Here is a 24259-nt window from a genome sequence, read left to right on the forward strand (position 1 = left end):
TGACCTCATAGTCTGCTAACACTTGAACCCAGGTTGATAGGCACAAGAATGTTAACTCCACACTCCAGAAGATTGAATTGGCTTGTTGACCCCTGTGCTTGCACATTCTTTAAAGGGAAAAAACATAAAATGTATCTATACTTTGGAACATGAATTTCCCATAAATGTGTGATATCCTGAGAGTCTCTCTTTCCAGAGAACCACTTAATTTCCATTTGCAGCCATTTTTAGCTGCATCAGCCTCTTTTAAAAAACACATTGTGAAGTTACAAGTTAAAAATGTTCATAGTACTTCAAGGCTCTGTTTTGTAGTTATGAAGCTTATGATTTATGATTTCAAAGCTCTATAGTCAGAGTTTTCCACCAACCTGTATAAATTATGAAAGTATCAATGGATTCCCTGGATGCTGAACTGTTCTGTTAAATCTTGCACTTTGAAGAATTTCATTTGTTCTGAGAGTAAAGCAGTTATCAAACGTTTTAAAAAGTTCATCAGAAGTATCTCTTCTTCTTTTCTGCTTTGGGAAACTACAACATAGTCTTGTACAGTCCCAGTTGAATATGTGTTTATTTGTTCAGCTTCTAATTTAGTTGTCTAGTTTGGAAGTAGTTTTCTTTTGTGAAGATTTGTTTACTCCAAGATTTTTAAATCTGCACTACATTTGGATCAGCTCTGAAATTAAATCTGGGCAATATGATTTCTGTTACAATTTCTTTCTAATTTGCCTATTTATTGTCTCTGCTTTAAAAGCACTCAATTCTGCTGTACAACAATGTTACTTGTCTGTATTGTTGTACTGAAGGATTTTTCTATGTTTTTGCAATCCAAATGGAGGAATTCTGCTTTCTGCAGCTTAAATGGAGGATACCAGTCGATGTCTAAAATCCATGTCTAAAATGGACTGCCTTCTGCAGTCTAATAAATAATTCCCATTCTCTTTAAAGACTTCATCAAGTGAATCCTGTTGACTGCATTCAATTTTAGAATAACAAATTTTGGAATCAACTGTGCTAAATTTAAATAAGGGAAATGCAAAGGATTTGGGGTAGAGTTTGCTGGAGTGTCCTGGGAAAGGAGTTTAGGAGGAAAGACAATTCAGGAGTAAAATAACTCTAGGAAGCTGGTATCCTGTCACCAAATCACCCTTTATTTACACGTGCATGGTACATGACACTGATTTAGCCACCTCAGAGCGAGCTCCTAGAGTGAACTGGACTCTTTAAAATCAGCCCCAATCAGAGAAATCATATTCTATGAGATCTCCCTGGCTGACATCATTCTAATCATTACATTCCTTCTGCTCTAAGTCCTGGGACATAGACCTGTTCTTCTTCCTGTAGCTTCTCCTGGAGCGTTTTCACACCAGGTCCAGCAGCATGTATCAGACCATAGCCTGCCTCTTGCGCCCGGTGCATCTCTGAAGAAAGTCATTTTCTATTTCCAGCCTTCCAGTAATATCGTTGAGGATGTGACATCTGCCACATCCATCTATCTCAGCGATTTCTCCAACGTTAGGTGGAGTTGGAGAACCCACAGGTTCTGACAGCCTTGCCAGATGTTCTGAGAGGTGGGGCATGTTTTAGTCCTGCCCCATTTGTGAGGTTGCAGCTTTCGTGTGGTCTTTGGTCAGGACCACCTCTCCAACCCGAACTTCATATGTCATGGGACCTGAGCTTGCATTCACTATGCCTCTAACCCATGCAGGGCCATTCCCATGTTTTCAACACCAAACTTCATCCCCTGAAGTAAACTGCCTCTTTAGTTTAGAGAAATCTTGTGTCTGGCATTGGCATTCCTGAGGCCATTTCACCCTTCCCAATGTTCTGGGAAGACTGGATTTAACTAGTGTAGAGTCTTCTCCCCATTAGCAGCACTGCTGGAACTATCCCTGTCTTTGCATGAGAGCTGGTTTTTTAATCAAACAAGAACCAGGACAGTTGGTATTGAATGAAACTGTAGGTTGTTTCTTTAAGCCTGCCTTCAAAGTTTGGACTGCTTTCTCCAGCAGACCATTGGGTGTTAGATAGTATGGAGCTGATCTTACATGCCAAATACCTTTACACTTCAGGAAATATTCAAATTCCCTGCTGGTAAATAATGGCCTGTTGTCTATGAATAACATTTCCAGGAGTCCGTGTATTGCAAAAGATGCTCACAGGTTTTCAGTTATCGTCCCTGTATTTGATGAATGATCCCTACGCAGGTTCAACCACTTTGAATGGACAAATACAATGACTGAGAACACAGAACCCATGAAAGGCTCAGCACAGTCCAGGTATAACCCAATCTAGGGTTTAGTGAGCCATTCCCATAAATTGTGGGGGAGCTGCTGGTGATGATTTTTGTCCTTGTTGACACTCTAGGCATTGCCTCACCAACGTAGCTATGTTGGCACCCAATCTAATTAAGCAGTCATAATGGTTTCATGAAGGGAATATCATGCTTGAAGAACTGATTAGAATTCCTTGAGGAAGTAGATTAGATAGAGGGGTTGTAAGATGAAGTAATGCCTACTGCTGGCACAATGTTGGAAGAAGAAACCTCACCAGTGCTCATCATATTGTATGAGTTAGTTAGACACTTGCCATATAATGTAGGTTTGCTGCCATCATCCCCCTTTTAGTTTGAGATCTACAGGGCCCGACTGACCCAGTGTGATAGAGGAAAACCACTAAGTAGTCCAACAAGAAGAGGTTCTTATCCTAAATTAGTTGTACTTTATTGTATGATACTAATCGGGTATCAGTTACATTGGTGTGATCAATATTGTTGTTAAGATTATGAGATGAAGACAACAGATCCAGAATTAGATTAGGTTAGATTCCCTACAGTGTGGAAACAGGCCCTTCGGCCCAACAAATCCACACCGACCCTCCAAAGAGTAACTCACCCAGATCCATTTCCCTCTGACTAACGCACCTAACCTATTGGCAATTTAGCATGGCCAATTCACCTGACCTGCACATCTTTGGACTGTGGGAGGAAACCGGAGCACCCAAAGGGAAACCCACGCAGACACGGGGAGAATGTGCAAACTCCACGCAGACAGTCGTCCGAGGCTGGAATCGAACCTGGGACCCTGGTGCTGTGAGGCAGTGGTGCTGTGAGGCAGCAGTGCTAACCACTGAGCCACCGTGCCACCCAATTGTTCTGTCCATTCATCTCCTGATGATATCATCATGTTAAGTTGAGCTTAATGCCTAACCTCTTTAGCGTTAATCCTTACAGAACCTAACATCTTATACAACATGCAGCTGGTGGCAAGCATGAAAAAGCCTTCAAGTTAAGTTAAAATCTTCCTTTATTGGGCCATAATAAATAGTTCTCCTCCAGATTCTCTTGCCTCAACTACAACATTTGTTTTCTGTAACTCTTTCCCCAGTGTTCACATCTAAGCCACCAAGAAGCAGCCATTCTGCACCCTCTTCCTGCCAGAATGGAGAAAACACACATGCTATATAAATGAAGCAAGCAAGTTGAAATATTCTAGGCCTGAATGTTAAATCAACATGTATGTTCTGCGTTCATTTTGTTCTACCTTCAGCCAATGAAGACTTGCTCAGGGTTAAAATCATTCTGTTAATGTGGGATAAAATTCTGGCAATATAAATTTGGGTGACCTGACACTTATGCAAAGTGGTGGATGGGAAGTCAGCCAACAGAGCATTAAAATATTCAAGTTTTGTAATAATAAAGGAAAGAAAGATTATTCCAGCAGAAGCTGGTGTGAATTTGGATAAGAAGTGGGTAATGTAACTGAGGTGAATGTGTTGATAAGATGGTATGGTTAAGCGAAAGCCTAAAGAGAGAAACATAATTTCATACAAATGTATATCAATTCAAGTAGAAGATCAGAAGCTTCTCAGACTTGCAACATTTGCTATCAGTTACATTGGTGTAATCGACATTGTTGTTCAGATTTTGAGGTCAAAAATCCAGAATTATTCACACCATCCATTTCCTGATGACATCATCATGTTAAGTGGAGCTTAATGCTTAACTTCTTCAGCATTAAACCATACAGAGCCAGATATTTTATACAATATGTAGCTGATGGAAAGCATGAAAAAGCCTTCCAATTAAATTAGCAGAAAACTTTCTTCTCTGACTTCAAAGCAATAGCCCTGTTAAGTACACAACATACCACAGCCAAGTCAGAATCAAGCACAGAACCAGAATCTGCAAAACAATGCAGACAGCGGGACCAACAATACAAACTTTAGGTACACTGAGTCTGACCACATCCAATTGGCGAGAAAAAAAGTCTGCCCTAATAATATCAAAAGAATAGGCATGTGGGATGAATATTGAACAAGTTGAATAAATTAGTGACTACTGTTTACTGTTGCACTTTCTAGTTGTCTCTTGAACATTACTAAACAATATAGTTTAATTTATTGTCAAAGAGTGTGGTGCTGGAAAAGCAGAGCCAGTCAGGCAGCATCTGAGGAGCAGGAGAGTCGACCTTTGGGGCATAAGCCCTTCATCAGGAATCTTATGCCCAAAACATCAACTCTCCTGCTCCTCACATGCTGCCTGACTGGCTGTGCTTTTCCAGCACCACACGCTTCAACTCCGATCTCCAGCATCTGCAATCCTCACTTTCTCTTAATTTATTGTCACTCCTTTTCATGAAAGAGAAGTTGTGTGACATTTCAGTTTATTAAGTTAAGATTTTAAAGATATTCACAAACCAATTCCAATTATTCCAAAACCAATTATTTCTTTTGTCACTATTATAAAATAGCAAGACGATCAACTTCAGCTGGGCATAAAACTACTGGTTTTATAACTATATATGTCCATTACATACCTTGCCCAGTCATAAAACTAGGCTCTCACCTAGTTTTAAAAAGCCATTCCCAAATGGTCAAATTATCAGTTATCACTATTATCACATGTGCACACTCCAATAGAATTTTGCAGTTACGATTTGCTCATAATATGTTAGATAACCTGCTCCTGGAAGAGTGCTTCCTGATCTTTTATTTGTTGATATTGCTGTAATATTTGTTCATTCTCTTCTTCCCTTTTTCTTCTGTTCTCCGAAACATCAATAGGGAAATTCTTCAGAGCACGTTGCATGCAAAGGTAGCACAACTCCTGCAACACCATACAGCAGCAAATACATTCAGTGCACTCTATTCTTTAAAACATATTGCAGTAGATTGTAAATACACATTTAATGTTCCATTGCACAGTTTGCCAACTTATTGCATAACACCACTGCATCTCCAATTTTTTTCTCTGCTCTAGCCCTTATAATTACTGTCAGAGATTTCTAAAGTTAATGTGTAGAGCACAGAAATATTTCTATAAAAGGGATTATCCCTAATATGTTACATTTGTTTAATCTATTATTTAGATCTTGTAATATTAGGTAAGATTTTAAACTCAGCCATACTGGTTGTACAGATGCAGAACTGGTACAAAATATCAGAAAATCAGATTTAATGCACCAAATTATCTGACAATGTTTTTTCCTCGCCTGACATATTTTATGCTCCTCCGTCCTGGTCTGATGATGTTGTTCATTCCCAATAACAGTTATAGAGTCAAACAGTAGTAGAGTTACAGAGCCCTCAGTGCAAATTGTCCAGGCCGAACAGATATCCTAAACTGATCTAGTCCCATTTGCCAGCATTTGGCCCATATCCTTCCAAACCTGTCCTGGAGATTAGATTACATTACAGTGTGGAAACAGGCCCTTCGGCCCAACAAGTCCACACCGACCCGCCGAAGCGTAACCCACCCATACCCCTACATTTACTCCTTACCTAACACTACGGGCAATTTAGTATGGCCAATTCACCTGACCTGCACATCTTTGGACTGTGGGAGGAAACCAGAGCACCCGGAGGAAACCCACGCAGACACGGGGAGAACGTGCAAACTCCACACAGTCGCCTGAGGCGAGAATTGAACCCGGGTCTCTGGCGCTGTGAGGCAGCAGTGCTAACCACTGTGCCACCGTGCCATCCTATCATGTACTCATCCAGATGCTTTTTAAATTTTGCAATTGTATCCACCTGCATCACCCCCTTTGGCAGCTTGTTCCACACACATGTGAAAAACTTGCCATTCCAGTCCCTTTTAAATCTATCCTCCCTCACCTTATCCCTCTAGTTTTGGATTCCCCTACCCTGGGAAAAAGACCTGGCTATTCACCATGCCCATGATGATTTTATAAACCTCTATAAAGTCACCCCTCAGCTTTCAACGCTCCAGGGAAAAAATCCTCAGGCTACTCCATCTCTCCACATAGCTCAAACCCTCCAATCCCAGCAATGTCATTGTAAATCCTTTCCGAACTCCTTCAAGTTTAACAATATCTTTCCCAAAGCAGGGAGATGAGAATTGAATATTCTAAAAGTGACCTCACCAATGTCCTGTACAACTGCAGCATGATGTCCCAACTCCTATACTCAATGCACTGACCACTGAAAGCAAGATGCCAAACGCCTTCTTCACCACCCTATCTACCTGCGACTCTTCTTTAAACAAACTATGTGCCTGCACTCTTAGGTCTCTTTGTTCGGCCACACTCCCCAAGGGTCCTACCATTAACTGCATAAGTCCTGCCATGGTTTGCCTTACCAAAATGCAACACCTCACATTTATCTAAATTAAACTTCATCTGCCACTGCTCGGCCTATCTAATCAAGATCCCATTGTACCCTGAGATAACATTCTTCATTGTCCACACTATCAATTTTGCTGTCATCTGAAAACTTACTAACCATTCCTCCTATTTTCACGTCCAAATCATTTATATAAATCACAAAAAGCAGTAGACACAGCACAGATCCTTGTGGCATACCGCTTATCACAGGCCTCGTGTCCAACAAATAACCCCTTACCATCACACTCTATCTACAATCTTCAAGTCAATTTGGAATTCAATTGGCTAGCTCCCCCTGGATTTCACATGATCCAATCTTGCTAACCAGTCTACATGTGGAACTTTGTCAAATGCCTTGCTGAAATCCATATAATCAATATCTATTGCTCTGCCTTCATCAATATTCTTTGCTATCTCTTCAAAAAAACTCAATCAAGTTGTTGAGAAATGTTTTCCCAAGCAGAAAGCCATGTTGACTATTCCTGATCAGACCTTGCCTTTGCAAATACATGTAAATATACTATCCCTCAGAATCCCCTCAAAACAACTCAAACAACTTACCCACCACTGACATCAGGCTCACTGGTTTATCCTTCCTGGTTTCGTTATTACCTTTCCAGAGAATAATGGCACCACATTAGCTATCCTCCAGTCTTCGGGCACCTAACCTGTAGCTGTTGATGATACAAATATCTCAGCAAAGGGCCCAACAATCTCTTCACTCGTTTCCCATAAAGTTATGGGATACACCCGATCAGGTCCCAGGAATTTATCTACCTTTATACATTTTAAGACCTCTAACACCTTTCTTCAGTAATATGGACACTTTTAAAGTTATGAATATTTATTTCTACAAGTTTCCTAACTTCCATATCCTTATCCACAGTAAATATTGGCATGAAATATTTGTTTCGTACCTCACCCATCTCCTGTGGTTCCACATATAGAAGACCTCATTGATCTTTAAGGGGCCCTATTCTCTCCCTAGTTACTCTCTTGCACTTAATGTATTGTAGAATCTCTTTGGATTCTCCTTAACCCTGTTTGCCAATGCTATCTGATGTCCCCTTTTTGCCCTCCTGATTTCCCTCTTAAGTATACTGCTACTGCCCTTATACTCCTCCAGGGATTAACTCAATACCAACTGTCCACAGCTGACATATATCACCCTCCTGTTCTTGACCAGTCATCCAGCATTCCCTACACCTACCAGCCTTGCCCTTCACATTAACAGGAACATACTGTCTCTGAAATCTCGCTATTTCATTTTTGAAGGCGTGTCACTTTCCAACCGTCCCTTTACCCTCAATCAGCTTTTCAAAGTTTCTGCCTAATACTGTCAAAATTGAACTTTGTACAATTTAGAAGTTTAATTTTTAGATAAGGTCTATCCTTTTCCATAATCATTCTAAAACTAATAGAATTATGATCACTTGCCCCAAAGTGTTCCTCCACTGACACCTCAGTCACTTGCCCTGTCTTATTTCCCAAGCAAAGGTCAAGTTTTGCTCTTTCTCTAATAGGGCCGTCTACATATCGAACAAGAATATTGCGCACACTTAAATTCCTCTCCATCTAAGCCCGTAACATAATGGCAGTGCCAGTCTATGTTTGGAAAGTTAAATTCCGTTACCATTACCACCTTATTATTCTTACAGATATTTGAGAGTTCCTTACTTATTTATTTATCACTTACTTACTTATTTATTTCTGTAGCATCTATCCCCAAAAAATTAAGCCACCGGTCCTTCCTGAGCCATGTTTCTGTAATAGTTATGAAATCCCAGTCCCATGTTCTCAACCATGCCCTACATTCATCTGCCTTACCTCTCAGGCTCTTGTATTTAAATAAATGCAGTTTAATTTAGCAATCTTACCATGTTTCTGCTGTGCTCTTGTCTGTCTTGACTATTTAATTTGCTCCTTTTATCTACCATACCAGTCTCAGACTTGTCTCTTTTCTCATATCTCTTCAGAGGACTTTACAGGAGCTAGGATGGATAATAGTTTCAGGAGAAAGTGAGGTCTGCAGATGCTGGAGATCAGAGCTGAAAATGTGTTGCTGGAAAAGCGCAGCAGGTCAGGCAGCATCCAGGGAACAGGAGAATCGATGTTTCGGGCATAAGCCCTTCCTTATGCCCGAAACGTCGATTCTCCTGTTCCCTGGATAATAGTTTCAAGCAGGTAGAGAAACCGCAGATAGTCGGGTAGATGGGTTACCTCTAGGAAAGATATGCAGGTAGTGCAAGAGTTTCCTGTGGCTATCCCCATCTCAAACAAAGATGCTGTTTTGGAAAACGTAGGGGATGATAGACTCTCAGGGGAATGTAGTACTGACAGCCAAGTTTATGGTACCGCGACTGACTCTACTGTAATAAGAGGTATGCCAGGTTACAAACAATCGATTGTGATATGGGACTGTCTAGTCAAAGGCATTGACAGTCTCTTCTGTGGCCGGAAATGAAATATCAGAATGTTGTGTTGACCCACAGGTGCAGGGTCAAGGATGTCTCTAAGAGGGTGCAGAATATTCTCAAAGGTGAGAGAAACCAGCAGTGGGTCATTGTACACATTGGAACCAATGATATTGGAAGAGAAAAGGACAAGGTTCTAAGTAGGGAATATAGGAAATTAGGCAGGAGGTTAAAAAGTAGGTCCTTGAGGGTAGTAATGACGGGATTACTCCTGGTGCAATATGCTAGTGAAAGTAAGGATAGGAGGATAAAGCAGATGAATGCATGGCCGAGGAGCTGGTGCAAGGGAGAAGGATTCACATTTTTGGATCATTGTAAACTCTTCTGGGATAGAAATGACCTGTTTAAGAAGGACAGATTGTACCTAAATTGGAAGGGACTAATATGCTGGTGAGGAGGTTTGCTGGAGACACCCAAGATGATTTAAAATATTACGAGGGGTGGGACCCAGTGAGATAGTGAGAAAAGGGATCAGTCTGAAGCTGGTGCAGTTGAAAAAAGGAGCAAGTCAAATAGTCAAGGTAGGCAGGAGCAAAGCAGAGAATGAGGTAGAACTGATCAATTAAACTGCATTTATTTCAATGCAGGAGGCCTAACAGATAAGGCAGATGGTTGGGAATATGGGACAGACATATACCAGCTATTACAGAGACATGACTCAGGGATGGACATGACTGGCAGTTTAATGTTGCAGTGTACAGATTCTATAGGATGGGGGCTGAGAGAGGAGAAAGAGTGGCATTTTTGATAAGAGATCATATTACGGCTTTCTGTGGGGAGGATACTCCAGAGAGTAGATCCAGTGAAATCATTTGGGTAGAATTGAGAAATAAGAAAGGGATTATCACCTTATTGGAATTGTACTACAGACACCACCCCTTCCCCCGCTGATCTCCCTTCTCTCCCCCACTGCTCTCCCTCATCCTCCTCCTCACTTGCCCCCGCTTCACCGCATCAACGCCCACCCCCCACCCTCCCAAATAGTCAAGCAGGAAATTGAAAAACAAACTTGTAAGGAGATCTCACTTATCTGAAAAAATAATAGGGTAGTCATGGTAGGGGATTTTAACCTATTAAACATAGACTGGCCTGAGTGTTAAGGGCTTGGATAGAGAAGAATTTATTAAGCATGTGCAAGGAAATTTTCTTATTCAGTATGTAGCTACTAGAGAAGGAGCAAAACTTGAACTACTCTTGCAAATAAAGCAGGGCAAGTGACTTAGCTGTCAGTGGGGCAAGTGACTATAATTCTAAAAATATTAGGCAAGGCTGCCTATGTGTGGAACTGCAGGAGATGGGTGAGATACTAAACAAATATTTTGCATCAGTGTTTACTGTGGAGAAGGATAAGGAAGCTAGAGAACATGGGGCAAATAAATAGTGATATCTTGAAAAGTGTCCATATTACAGGGGAGAAAGTGATGGACATCCTAAAATGCATAAAGGTGGATAAATCCCCAGGACTGGATCAGGTGTGCCCTAGAACTTTATGGGAAGCTGGGGAAGAGATTGCTGGGCCCCTTGCTGAGATATTTGTATCATTGATAGCCACGCATGAGGTGTCAGAAGACTGGAAGTTGAGTAACGTGGTACCATTATTTTTAAAAAAGGGTAAGGAAAAGCCAGGTAACTATAGACCAGTGAGCTTGACATCAGTGGCGGGCAAGTTGTTGGAGGGGATTCTGAGAGACAGGATTTACATGTATTTGGAAAGGAAAGGACTGATTAGGAATAGTTAACTATTGTGAGTGGAAAATCATGTCTCACTAATTTGATTTTTTTTGAAGAAGCGATGAAGAGGATTGATGAAGGCACAGTGGTGAATGTTGTCTATATGCTCCTCAGTAAGGCATTCAACATGGTAGATTAATTAACAAGGTTAGATCACATGGAATACACCAGGGAGAACTAACCATTTGGATACAAAATTGGCGAGAAGGTAGGTAACAGAGCATGGTGGTTTGATTTTTGGACTGTGACCAGTGGTGCGCCGCAGGGATCGGTGGTGAGTCTGCGGTTTTTTGTCACTTACATAAATGATTTTGATGTGAATATAGGAGGTATGGTTAGTAAATTTGCAGATGACACCACAATTGATAGATATAGTGAACAACAAAGAAGGTTACTTCACAGTACAATGAGACCTTGATCAGATAGGCTATGGGCCAAGGAGTGGCAGATGGAGTTTAATTTAGATAAATATGAGGTGCTATGTTTGGTAGGACAGATTAGGGCAGGTCTTATACACTTAATGGTAAGTTCTTGGGGAGTGCTGCCAAACAAAGAGACTTTGGAGTGCAGGTTCACAGTTCCTCAAGTGTGGAGGTCGCAGGCAGACAGGGTAGTGAGTGAGGTGCTTAGTACGCTTGCCTTTATTGGTGAATGAATTGAGTAGGTGTGTTGGGAGGTCACGTTGCAGCTTTACAGGACATTGGTTAGGCCACTTTTGAAATGCTGTAGTCAATTCTGGTCTCCCTGTTATAGGAAAGTTTTGTGAAACTTGAAAGGGTTCAGAAAAGATTTACAAAGATGTTACCAGGGTTGGAGGTTTTGAGCTATAGGGAGAGGCTGAATGAGCTGGGACCTATATTCCCTGGAGCATCAGAGGTTATGGGGTGACCTTTTACAGGTTTATAAAATTATGAGGGGCATGGAAATGGTGAACAGTCAAGGTCTTTTTCTCAGGGTAGGGAGACTCAAAACTAGAGGCTATAGATTTTAAGGTGAGACGGGAAAGATTTATAAAGGACATATGGGGCAGACGGTGGTGTGTGTATGGAATGAGCTGCCAGAGAAGTGGTGGAGGCAAGTCCAATTCCAACATTTAAAAGGCGTCTGAATGGGTGTATAGAGGAACCTTGATTATCCGAATATCGGATTATCCAAAGGAGATCTCGAGGTCCCCATAGAAACATTACATTATCTTTACTCAGCGAGTCGGGAGTTCATGGAATGCCCTGCCAGTAGCAGTGATGGACTCTCCCTCATTATGGGCATTTAAGCGGGCATTGGATAGGCATATGGAGGATAGTGGGCTAGTGTAGGTTAGGTGGGCTTGGATCGGCACAACATCGAGGGCCGAAGGGCCTGTACTGCGTTGTATTCTTCTATGTTCTATGGGTTTCCAACACTGATCGTGTCTTTTGTTTAGTGATTAAACAGGCACTGTCTCCAAATGACTGACCTCTCACCCTCTCTCTCTACACCCACACTTTCCCTGGAGGTCTACAGAGGGGTGTACCCTAAAACCCCCTTCCCCAGATAATCTCTCCAACATTGTCCTGTACAGGGCAAAGGTGGAACCTGTCAAAAGGTTGCAGTAAAAAGGTGTGTGTGTGAGAGAGAGAGAGAGAGAGAGAGAGAGAGAGAGAGAGAGAGAAAGAAAGAGAGAGAGAGAGAGAGAGAGAGAGAGAGTGTGTGTGTGTGTGTCTTGTTGTTGACTTCTAGTCCGGCTGCCTGGAGAAGGGGGCATGGATGGAGGGCGTGCATGGAGGGACAGGCAGGAGGCAGTATTGGATGGGGGTGGGGGTGGCGGTGGACAGGTGCGGACACTGTTGGATGCGAGCGGGCTGGGGGCAGTGTTGGACAGGGATTGGGGGGCCAACGGTGTTGGACAGGGCAGGCAGGGGGCGGAGTTGGACGGGGATGGGGAGCGGGCGGGGGCGGTGTTGGATTGGGACGGGGGGGGGCGGTGTTGGGCAGAGGGCTCGCATGCTGTGTGCAGCTGCCTCATCTCCTGAACAGGGAGCAGACTTAACAAAAAGCTCCGATGCCCAGAGGAAAGGCATTTAATCGATTAACTGAATAATCGATTATCTGAACGATATAGTGCCCACCCAACTCGTTTGGATAATCGAGGTTCCTTGGGAGGGATATGGGCCAAATGCTGGCAAATGGAACCAGATTAATTTAGAATATCTGGTTGGCATAGATGAGTTGGACAGAAGGGTCTGTCTCCGTGCTCTATATCTTTATAATTCTATGACTTGCTTTGAAAAAAACACTCATGACATGCTATCATAGCAGAAAGTGAAATGTCTGGAAGTCTTCAGCATAACAAAAATGCATCTTAGCTGGTTAGAAATCACGGACACAACTAAAGGGGCAGGAGACCTATTGAATGGATATTGTTGTATGCCCTTAAACTTATTTCCAGCTCAGCTCGAAATATCCCTAGGTATTCATTTGTATGGCATGATTTGAATGCAGTATGTGAAAAATGCATTGAAGCTCCTGTCTATTTTCAGCTGACAGTTTCCTCCTCTCACTGTCAGCACATCAGAAATGCTCTTTATAAACAAAAGGATTAGAGAGAATCATCAGTATGGTTTCTGTCTTTTTTGGTACCATAGTTCCCTATGAAATTAAACAGATGGCATGGAGAATTAAAAGAAAATTGTCCCGAATTCTTTCCTTTACAGAAGTCATGGCTCAGAGCTCCCTTAAGACCAAATTATGGTTCATAGATATTATAATATGTGTTCTATATAATACATGCATATAATACTACTATGGCTTTATAGCAAGAAATATAATATTTCCCTTCAGGTACCTCAGTAATGAAAGAGTGCATACCTGTCCTGCCCTGCAATGATCAGCGCAGGCATTGGCTGGTGGTGCTTTGAGTTTCAGTGACTGCCGATTTGTTTGTTGAATGCCAGGCTGACAGGATGGAGAACGATTTGGAGAAGACAACCTAAATATGCAATCCAAAATTCTACTTTAATGATTCCAAATCACTTATCTTACATAACACACTGCAGAAAAATGTAAGATTCAACAAACTTGAAAGGGTTCAGAAAAGATTTACAAAGATGTTGCCAGGGTTGGAGGATTTGAGCTATAGGGAGAGGCTGAACAGGCTGGGGCTGTTTTCCCTGGAGCATCGGAGGCTGAGGGGTGACCTTATAGAGGTTTACAAAATTATGAGGGGCATGGATATTGTAAATAGGCAAAGTCTTTTCCCTGGGGTCGGGGAGTCCATGAAATAGAGGGCATAGGTTTAGGGTGAGAGGGGAAAGATATAAAAAAGACTTAAGGGGCAACTTTTTCACGCAGAGGGTGGTACGTGTATGGAATGAGCTGCCAGAGGATGTGGTGGAGGCTGGTACAATTGCAACATTTAAGAGGCATTTGGATGGGTATATGAATAGGAAGAGTTTGGAGGATATGGGCCGGGTGCTGGCAGGTGGGACTAGATTGGGTTGGGATATCTGGTCGGCATGGACGGGTTGGACCGAAGGGTCTGTTTCCATGCTGTACATCTCTATGACTCTTCTTGCAAATTGTGCTTCTCTTATAATAAACTGAAAATATCTAACTTAAATTTCTGGGAAACCCGCACCAACCAACCCCACTGTCCCGTGGTCGAACACTTCAAATCCCCCTCCCACTCTGCCAAGGACATGCAGGTCTCGGGCCTCCTCCATCGCCACTCCCTTACCACCCAACGCCTGAACGAAGAACACCTCATCTTCCGCCTTGGGACCCTCCAACCACACGGCAACAATGTGGACTTTACTAGTTTCCTCATTTCCCCTCCCCCCCACCTTATCCTAGTTCCAACCTTCCAACTCAGCACTGCCCTCATGTCCTGTCCTTCCTGTTCATCTTCCTTCCCACCTATCTGCTCCATCCTCCTCGCTAACCCATCACCATTACACCTATCTCCATCTACCTATTATTGCACTCTCAGCTATTTCACCACATTATGACTTCTGTGCTGTCTTTGGGGAGACAAGAGATGAGATTCTCGCTGCAGAATTCTCAAATAAAGAAGCTTCACATGAATTCTCTTTTGAAGTTATTGGTGGGTATCTTATATTTGTGAGGTAAAAACAATGACTGCAGATCCTGGAAACCAGATTCTGGATCAGTGATGCTGGAAGAGCACAGCAATTCAGGCAGCATCTGACGAGCAGCAAAATCGACGTTTCGGGCAAAAGCCCTTCATCAGGAATAAAGGCTTTATTCCTGATGAAGGGCTTTTGCCCGAAACGTCGATTTTGCTGCTCGTCGGATGCTGCCTGAATTGCTGTGCTCTTCCAGCACCACTGATCCAGAATCTTATATTTGTGGTCTCCCGACAAGTGAAAAAACTTGTTTTGTACTCCACCTACCAAATAATTTCAAATATTTGAAGAACCTTTTATTCAGACACCCTCAGCATTTTCTCTTCTAGAGAAAAGCACTTGAGTGAATTAGGTGTACTTGGTAAGTTTAACTTCTCAATTCTGCAATCATTCTTATCAATTTTTTTTGTATCATCACCTATGTTTCTAAAACTTCCTTAATGTGAACACTACAATTATGCACAGGTTCCAAATGTGGCCAAAACTAAGTCAATATTATTGTCAATAAGATATGACAAAAATTAGTATTGTGTCAGACAGTATATTCTTGTACTATAAGTATAAATTGTGAAAGTCGCAATGGAGTATATATGGGCGGCACGGTGGCACAGTGGCTAGCACTGCTGCCTCACAGCGCCAGCACAGTAAATTAGGCAATCACTCCCAGATTATCAACAAAGTATAAACATGATTAGAATAATCATGATTAGAATAAATATTGTTCATGTCTGTTTACAATACAGGAAATGACATAATCATCTCATAAAGTGTATCATTGGCTTCTCAAGCTTTAGAGTTCAGCTGAGATTTCTTTGCTGTGTTCAAAGTATTACATACAATGAATCTTGGGGTCATTTACAAGTTAGCACTTCTGGCACTAAGCTTTACAGGTTTGTATTGCATATCAGGAATTCAGGAATGAAAATCATCACACTATATTCAGTTTTAACTAATCTGAATTAGTTTTAAAATTGCATGGTCTATAAATGGTCCAACAATCTCTGCATCTGAAACTCCTAACATGCAACTCTCCACTAATAATAACAACTTGTAAATCTACTCCTTTATTTCAATTTATGCAATCAGCTTTATCGTTATCTTTTTTATACACAGATTACCAAAAACAAAGTTTGATTTACACACTGGATTTATAATTGTTACTGTCCTTCTGATAGTATAATAATTCACAGGATTACAGGGTTGTTATGGCACAGAGGAGGCCATTCAGTCTATTGTGTTTGCAACAGCTTTCTGACCATTTTAACTTTGTGTCAATCTCATTTTTCCCATAAGCCCCACACTATTTCTATTTAAATAAACACCAATTCCTCCCGAATGCCTCAGATGAATGATTCTACCATTCTTCAATGCAGTGCATTCCACACTCCAACTACATGCTGTGTGGAAAGACTTTCTCTCACCAAACATTTGCCCCTTTTGCAAAACACTTTAAAACTGTATGTTCTAATTCTTGATCTGTTTATCAGCAGAAACTGTTTCTCCAGACCACTCATGATGTTGGAAACTTCAATCAAATCTCCTCTTACCCTTCTCCTCTCCAAGGAAAACAATCTCAACATCTCCAATCTTCCCTCATTACCAAAGTGTCTCATCCCTGGAACCATTCACGAAAACCTTTCCTGTGCTTTCTCCAAAGCATTCACAGCCTTCCAAACCAGAATTGGAATTGCTGGGTGTCTTAAAATACATTAAAGTAGACAAATCCCCCAGGCCACATCAGAGTGAATGATGGTGGAGGGTTGTTTTCAGACTGGAGGTTCAGAAATCAACAGTGATGGTCTGATTGCTGGGTCCACTTCTTTTTGTCATTTATATAAATGATTTAGATGAGAATATAGAAGGCATGGTTAATAAGTTTGTGGATGGTACTAAATTTGGTGATATAGTGGGCAGTGAAGAAAGTTATTTAAGATTACAAAGGGATCTTGATCAATTGGGTCAATGGGCTGAAGAGTGGTAGATGGAGTTTAATTTGGAAAAACGCAAGGTATTGCATTTTGATGAAACAAGCAAGGACAGGACTTATACAATTAAGAGTAGGGCCTTAGGTAGTGTTGTAAAACAGAAAGACCTCAGGATTCAAGTACATAACTCTTTAAATTTTACATTACATAGAGATAGGGTGGTTAAGAAGGCATGTAGCATGCTTGCATTCGTTACTCAGACCTTTTGAGTATAGGAGTTCGGACATTATGTTGAGGTTGTACAAAACATTGGTGAGACCTCTTCTGGAGTACTGTGTCCAGTTCTGGTCTACCTGTTATTGGAAAGATTTTATTAAGCTGGAGAGAGTCCAGAAGAGATTTACCAGGATGTTGCTGTGAATGGACAGTTTGAGCTATAAGGAGAGGCTGGATAAGCTAGGACTTTTTCACTGGGCGTCGGAGGTTGAAGGGTGACCTTATAGAACTTGATAAAGTAGTGAGGGATACAGGTAAGGTGAATGGCAGGTGTCTTTTCCATAGGATGGGGAATTTCAAGACTAGTGGCCATATTGTTAAGGTGAGAGAAGAAAGATTTAAAAAAGACATGGGGGCAATCTTTATAATAAAGAGAGTGGTTTGTGTGTGGAATAAAGTTGCAGAGGAAGGAATGGATACAGTTACAGTTACAACATTTAAATGGCATGTGGATAAGTACATGGATAATAAATGTTTGGACGTATAAGGGCCAAGTGCAGGAAGGTGCACCAGTTTAGTTTCGCTTGGGATTATGGTCAGCATAGACTGGTTGGACCAAAGGGCTTGTTTACGTGCTGTATGACTCTATGGCCAGATGGGGACTAGCCCAGGATACTGCTGGAAACAAGAATGGAAATGGCTGGCACCTTAACAGGTACCTTTGCATCCTCTTTGGCCTCAGGTGAGGTTCCAGAGATCTGGAGCATGGCCAATGTTTTTCCTTTTTTTAACAAGGGAAACAGAGTAATTAAAGGCCAGTGAGCCTGGTGTCAGCGGTTGAGAAGCTGTTAGAGAAGTTACTGAGAGATAGTATTTATTCACATTCTGAAATAAATAGACTAGGCAGCATGGGTTTATGTGGAGAAGTCATGTCTCACCAACTTGATTTGAGGAGGTGATGAGGGAAGACAGTGGGTGTTGTATACATGGACTTTAGTAAGGCATTTGATCAGGCTGATAATCATGGGATGTTGGGTGAGTTGGCTAGATGGATGCAAAACTAGAAGACAGAGTAGGGTTAAAGGGTGCTTTTCGGAATGGAGATCAGTTACTAGTGGTGTTCTGCAGGGATCAGTGCTGGGGCTTTTGTTGATTGTAATATATATATATAAATCATCTCGAAGAAAATGTCGGTGGTTTGATTAATAAGTTTGTGAATGACACCAAAATTGGCAGAGTTGCAGATAGTGAGAAGGACTGACAAACAATGTAGCAAAAGTTGAATACATTTCAGATTTGGGCAGAGAAATGGCAGATGGAGTTCAATCCAGACAAATGTGAACTATGCATTTTGGAACATCAAATTTGGGTATGAATTACGCAATAAATGGCAGAACCCTTAGGTGCACTGACATGTAGAGGGATTTGGGAATACAGATCCACAGATCTCTGAAAGTGGAAATACAGGTGGATAAGTGATCAAGAAGGCATACAACACGCTTCCCTTCATTGGCCAGGGCATCAAATATAAAAGTTGGTGAGTTATGCTGTACAAAACTTTAGTTAAGCCACACTTTGAAATACAGGTACACAATCCTTTATCCGAAACTCTTGGGACCAGCTGGTTTTTGGAATTCTGAACTTTTCAGATCTTGGAATAAGTGACAGCTTAATGGTGAAATTTTTAAAAATCTTACCGAACAGTAGACAGACCCGTGAGTACTACGGACCCTGAGACAGAATTGACGCCTGCCAGTGCTGGGCCATGCCCCAGCATGTTGTGGGTCAAGTGAGTTAACTTTTTGCACACTAAACAACCTGGCTACGGAGGAAAAAACTTAACAATAAACTCCGGATTTTGGAGATTTTCGGATTTTGGCATTTCGGATAAAGGATTGTGTACGCATATTTCATGCAATTCTGGTCACCACACTACCAGACAGATGTAGATGCTTTGGTAAATGTGCAGGGAAGGATGTTGCCTGGTCTGGAGGATTTTAGTTATGAGGAGAGGTTAGAAAACCTCTGATTGTTTTCACTGGAAAGACAGAGGATGAGGGGAGACTTGAGATCTATGAAATTACGAGAGACATCGAGTGGAAAGTCAGAGGCTTTTTCCCAGAATGGAACAGTCAACTACAAGAGGGCACAAGTTTAAGGTGAGAGGGGGAAAGTTTAGAGGAGAAGTGCAGGGAAATGTTTTCATACAGAGGGTGGTGGGTGCCTCGAATGCATTGTTAATGGAGATTGTGGAAGCAGGCACATTACTAGCATTTCAGGCATATCTTGATAGACACATGAATGTTAGGCAAACAGAGGGATAGATTCTGTGCATGGGCAGTAAGTAACCAGTCTAAATAAGGATTAGGAATCGGATCAGACTTGCTATGCCGAAGGAACTGTTCCTGTACTATATTGCATTGTGTAATAGTCCAGCTGAGGTCTAACCATTGTCTTTTATAAATTCATCATAATCTCCCTGAGCTTATAATCTACGACCTTATTTATAAAGCCTAGCCTTAGCATACTGTATGCTGATGTTATTGGACTGATTCCTGGAATGGCAGGGCTGATGTGTGAAAAGAGACTGGATCAGTTAGGACTATATTCACTAAAAGAATGAGGTGGCGGGGGGGGAGGGAGTCTCATACAAACCTAAAAAATTCTAACAGGACTAAGGTGGTAAATGCAGGAAAGATATCCTGATGACTGGGTAATCCAGACCACTCATCACAGTTTAAGTATACAGGGTAGGCCATTCAGGATTGAATGAGGAGAAACTTCTTCACCCAGAGAGTGATGAGCCTATGGAATTCTCTTCCACAGAAAGCAGGTGTGGCCAAAACACTGAATAGTTAGATAGACAGATAAATTTCTTTGAACTAAAGAGATCAAAAGGTATAGGGACAAAGTGCGAACAGGATATGGAATTGAATGATCAGCCATGATCATATTAAACGGATGACCAGGCTTCAAGGGCTGAATTGCCTACTCCTGCTCTAATTTTTATATTTCTATGATTTACTTACTGCTCTTTCTACATGTCCGGCAATTTTACTGACTTATGCATATATGCATCCAGGTTTCTCTGATCTTACACACTGTCTAGAATAGCATTATTTATATTATACTGTCTTTCCATGTTGTTCGTACCAAAGTGGACCATCTCGCATTTCTCCACATTGAACTTATTTGTTGCCTTTCTGCCAATTGCATCAATAACTCTTATGTCAATAAATACAAATAAAAACTGTGGACATTGGAAATCTAATACAAAAACAGAAAGTGTTGGAGAAATTTTGCAGCTGTGGCAGCAGCTGTAGAGGAAAAAAAGGACTTCGTGTTTTGAGTCCAGTGACCATTCATCAGAACCAAAAATAGCTGGAAAAGCTCAATGCTGATTACAGGGTGGTGGGAGGGTTGGGGAAGGAATAGAGTACAGGAGGATGGCACCCACAGACAGGAGAGAGGTAAAACATGAAATAGACTGTGCAGCTGATTTGCAAAGCAGAGTGAACTTGCAAGTGATTCTGTTCCACATGTCTGCTGTCCTTGTCCTTCTGGGTGACAGTGATCACAGGTTTCAAAGGTTCTGTCAAAGGAGTATTGGCAAGTTACTGCAATGCATCTCCTGTATGGTACACACTGCTGACACTACACGTCAGAGTTGAAAGAGTGAATTTTTAAAGTATAGGATTTAGATTCAATGAAGCCAGTTGTTGTGTCCTGGATGGTGAGTTTCATCCAGGCAAGTGCAGAGTATTTCATCACATTCTTGACTTGTGACTTGGCGATAGTGTGCAGACTTTGAGGAGATAGGTGGTGAGTTACTCATCACAGAATTCCTAGCCTCTGAACTGCACTTGTTGCCACAGTTTTTATATGGCTGACCCCATTCTGTTCTGGTCAATAGTAATAGGATTCTGATAGTGGTAGCCATGGTAATCCCATTGAATATCAAGGAGAAATGTTTAGGCTTTCTCAACTGAAAGTAGCCACTACCAAGTACATGTGCAGCACACGTTACTCGCTGCTTATCAAACTGAGCCTGAATTTTATCCAGATCTTTCTGCATAGGAACACAGGTTGCTTCAGTGTCTGAGGAGTTGCTAATCTGCCACTGCTCACTACCACATTGTTAACCACTGCGGTATTTTCTCCAGTTGCATGAAGTATATGCTGAACACACAACACACATAAAACTATTGTGATTATTTTGGAAATGAAAAGCTGCAATCCTATCTTTTACTACTGCATTTTCAACAAATGGAATATGTGCCTCACCTTGAAGCTCTCAGGATTAGGGAATTTGCATAATAATGGCTAATGTTTGCATCAGTACTGGTGGGTGATAAAGCGTGGTGCTGGAAGAAGCACAGCAGGTCAGGCTGGTCAGAATCTGAAGAAGGATTCCACCCAAAACATCGACTCTCTTGCTCTTGGATGCTGCCTGACCTGCTGATTTTTCTAGCGCCACCCGTTATCTAACTGTCCAGCATCTGCAGTCCTCAATTTTTCCTCAATACTGGTAGTACCTGGAGCACTTACAAGGTGGTGAGGGAAGGAAAATAAATGGCGTTAGTGTTGTTTGACTGCATAGCCAAAAGATCCTTTTTTTATTTCCAGGCTGTTCACTGAAAGCCCACTGCTTATTTTCACCCAAGTGTTTCATTTCACAAATTAGACCTGGAAGTCTGCACTCTTTTCTCCTTTATACTATGATCTTGCAGTACACGGCACAAAAGGCTGGATCTGTGGGAATTTTCGCAGATGATGCCACTTCATCAGTTCTGTTTCCTAATTGTATATCCATTTGTAAGAAAGATTAGCTGCTATTACCTAGATCCTTCGGTGAAATCCCAGTAAGGGTTACTTCAGAGACGGAATTGGTTGGGCCCCATCAGTTGTCCATTCCCACCAGTTCTCACTAGCCTCTGGCTCCATGGAAATTAACAACCTATGAGTTTTAGAAAACTTTCTCTACAAAGATACCAGGTTCACAATGTCTCTAAATGTTTTAACTGAAATATCAAATAAGTAAAATCAGGGATCCATTCTATAACCTGATTTTGAACATGCCATTATTTATTTTAAAAACCTACAGGCATTATATCTAGTCTTAAATGGTATTTAAAATATGCACCAAGACAGAATAATGCCTTGTCTTTATAGATCATCATATTCTTTAATCAATATCATTGAAGTATAATTAATAAGGTTGCCATTGTTCTACCAGGAGAAAGTGAGGACTGCAGATGCTGAGGATCAGAGCTTAAAAATGTGTTGCTGGAAAAGCGCAGCAGGTCAGGCAGCATCAAAGGAGAAGGAGAATCAACGTTTCGGGCATAAGCCCTTGTTCTAACAGACCAAAGGACTGCCCTCTCATTACAGAGAGATGACTGGTGATCATCTGAGGGTCACCATGCTTCAGGTGAGGGAAGAGGTTGAGAAGAAGAGTCCCTCATGATAATATCAATCAGCACATGATTTGAACCCACAGTGTTTACTGTGGAAAAGGACATGGAAGATATAAAATGTAGGGAAATAGATGGTGACATCTTGAAAAATGTCCATATTACAGAGGAGGAACTGCTGGAAGTCTTGAAACACATAAAAGTGGGTAAATCCCCAGGACCTGATTAGGTGTACCCTAAAACTCCGTGGGAAGTTAGGGAAGTGATTACTGGGCCCCTTGCTGAGATATTTGTATCATTATAGTCATAGGTGAGGTGCTGGAAGACTGGAGGTTGGCTAATGTGGTGCCACTGTTTAAAAAGGGTGGTAAGGACCACCCAGGGAACTAGAGACCAGTGAGCCTAATGTCGGTGGTGGGCAAATTGTTGGAGGGAATCCTGTGGGACAGGATGTATAAGCATTTGGAAAGGCAAGGACTGATTTGGGATAATCAACATGGCTTTGGGCAAGGGAAATCATGTCTCACAAACTTGACTGAGTTTTTTGAAGAAGTAACAAAGAAGATTGATGAGGGCAGAGGGGTGGACGTGATTTATATGGACTTCAGTAGGGAGTTCAACAAGGTTCCCCATGGGAGACTGGTTAGCAAGGTTAGAGCTCATGGAATACAGGGAGAACTAGTCATTTGGACACAAAACTGGCTCAAAAGGTAGAAGACAGAGGGTGGTGGTGGAGGGTCATTTTTCAGACTGGAGGCCTGTGACCAGTGGAGTGACACGAGGATCAGTACTGGGTCCACTACTTTTCGTCATTTATATAAATGATTTGGATGTGAGCATATGAGGTATAGTTAGTAAGTTTGCAGATGACACCAAAATTGGAGGTGTAGTGGACAGCGAAGAAGGTTACCTCAGATTACAACGGGATCTTGATCAGATGGGCCAATGGGCTGAGAAGTGGCAGATGGAGTTTAATTTAGATAAATGCAAGGTGTTGCATCTTGGGAAAGCAAATCTTAGCAGGCCTTATACACTTAATGGTAAGGTCCTAGGGAGTGTTGTTGAACAAAGAGACCTTGGAGTGCAGTTTCATAGCTCCTTGAAAGTGGAGTCACAGGTAGATAGGATAGTGAAGAAGGCATTTGGTATGCTTTCCTTTATTGGTCAAGAGTATTGAGGTCATGTTGCAGCTGACCAGGACATTGGTTAGGCCACTTTTGGAATATTGCATGCAATTCTGGTCTCCTTCCTATTGGAAGGATGTTCCAAAACTTGAAAGGGTTCAGAAAAGATTTACAAGGATGTTGCCAGGGTTGGAGAATTTGAGCTATAGGGAGAGGCCAAACAGGCTGGGGCTGTTTTCCCTGGAGCGTTGGAGACTGAGGGGTGACCTGATAGAGATTTATAAAATCATGAGGAGCATGAATAGGATAAATAGACAAAGTTTTTTCCTTCGGGTGGGGGAGTCCAGAACCAGAGGACATAGGTTTAGGGTGAAAGGGGTAAGATATAAAAGAGACCTAAGGGGCAACTTTTTCAAGCAGAGGTGGTACGTGCATGAAATAAGCTGCCAGAGGAAGTGGTGGAGGCTGGTACAATTGCAACATTTAAAAGGCATCTGGATGGGTATATGAATAGGAAGGATTTGGAGGGATATGGGACAGCTGCTGGCAGGTGGGACTAGATTGGGTTGGGATATCTGGTTGGCATGGACGAGTTTGTTTCCGTGCTGTACATCTCTATGAATGTATCTGC

The 24259-nt window shown here is 41.8% G+C and overlaps 1 protein-coding gene across 5 annotated transcripts in view; it reads right to left on the reverse strand.

The window, feature by feature from the left end:
• The window catches only part of LOC122550602 (coiled-coil domain-containing protein 81-like), a 104845-nt gene that overhangs the window by 38892 nt on the left and 41694 nt on the right, over positions 1-24259 (reverse strand). For 4 of the 5 annotated variants that reach the window (XM_043691572.2, XM_087988041.1, XM_087988038.1 and 1 more), the window contains 2 exons: positions 13673-13793; positions 4958-5104 (listed from right to left, as the gene is read on the reverse strand). In XM_043691572.2, coding sequence (XP_043547507.2) covers positions 4958-5104; positions 13673-13793 — 268 coding nt within the window. The remainder of the gene's footprint in view (positions 1-4957; positions 5105-13672; positions 13794-24259) is intronic. The other variant, XM_087988039.1, reaches the window with a different exon arrangement.

This window comes from Chiloscyllium plagiosum, unplaced genomic scaffold (assembly GCF_037043375.1).
Source record: "Chiloscyllium plagiosum isolate Xiang-an unplaced genomic scaffold, Cpla_swu_hap1 HiC_scaffold_6, whole genome shotgun sequence".
Lineage (NCBI taxonomy): Eukaryota > Metazoa > Chordata > Chondrichthyes > Orectolobiformes > Hemiscylliidae > Chiloscyllium > Chiloscyllium plagiosum.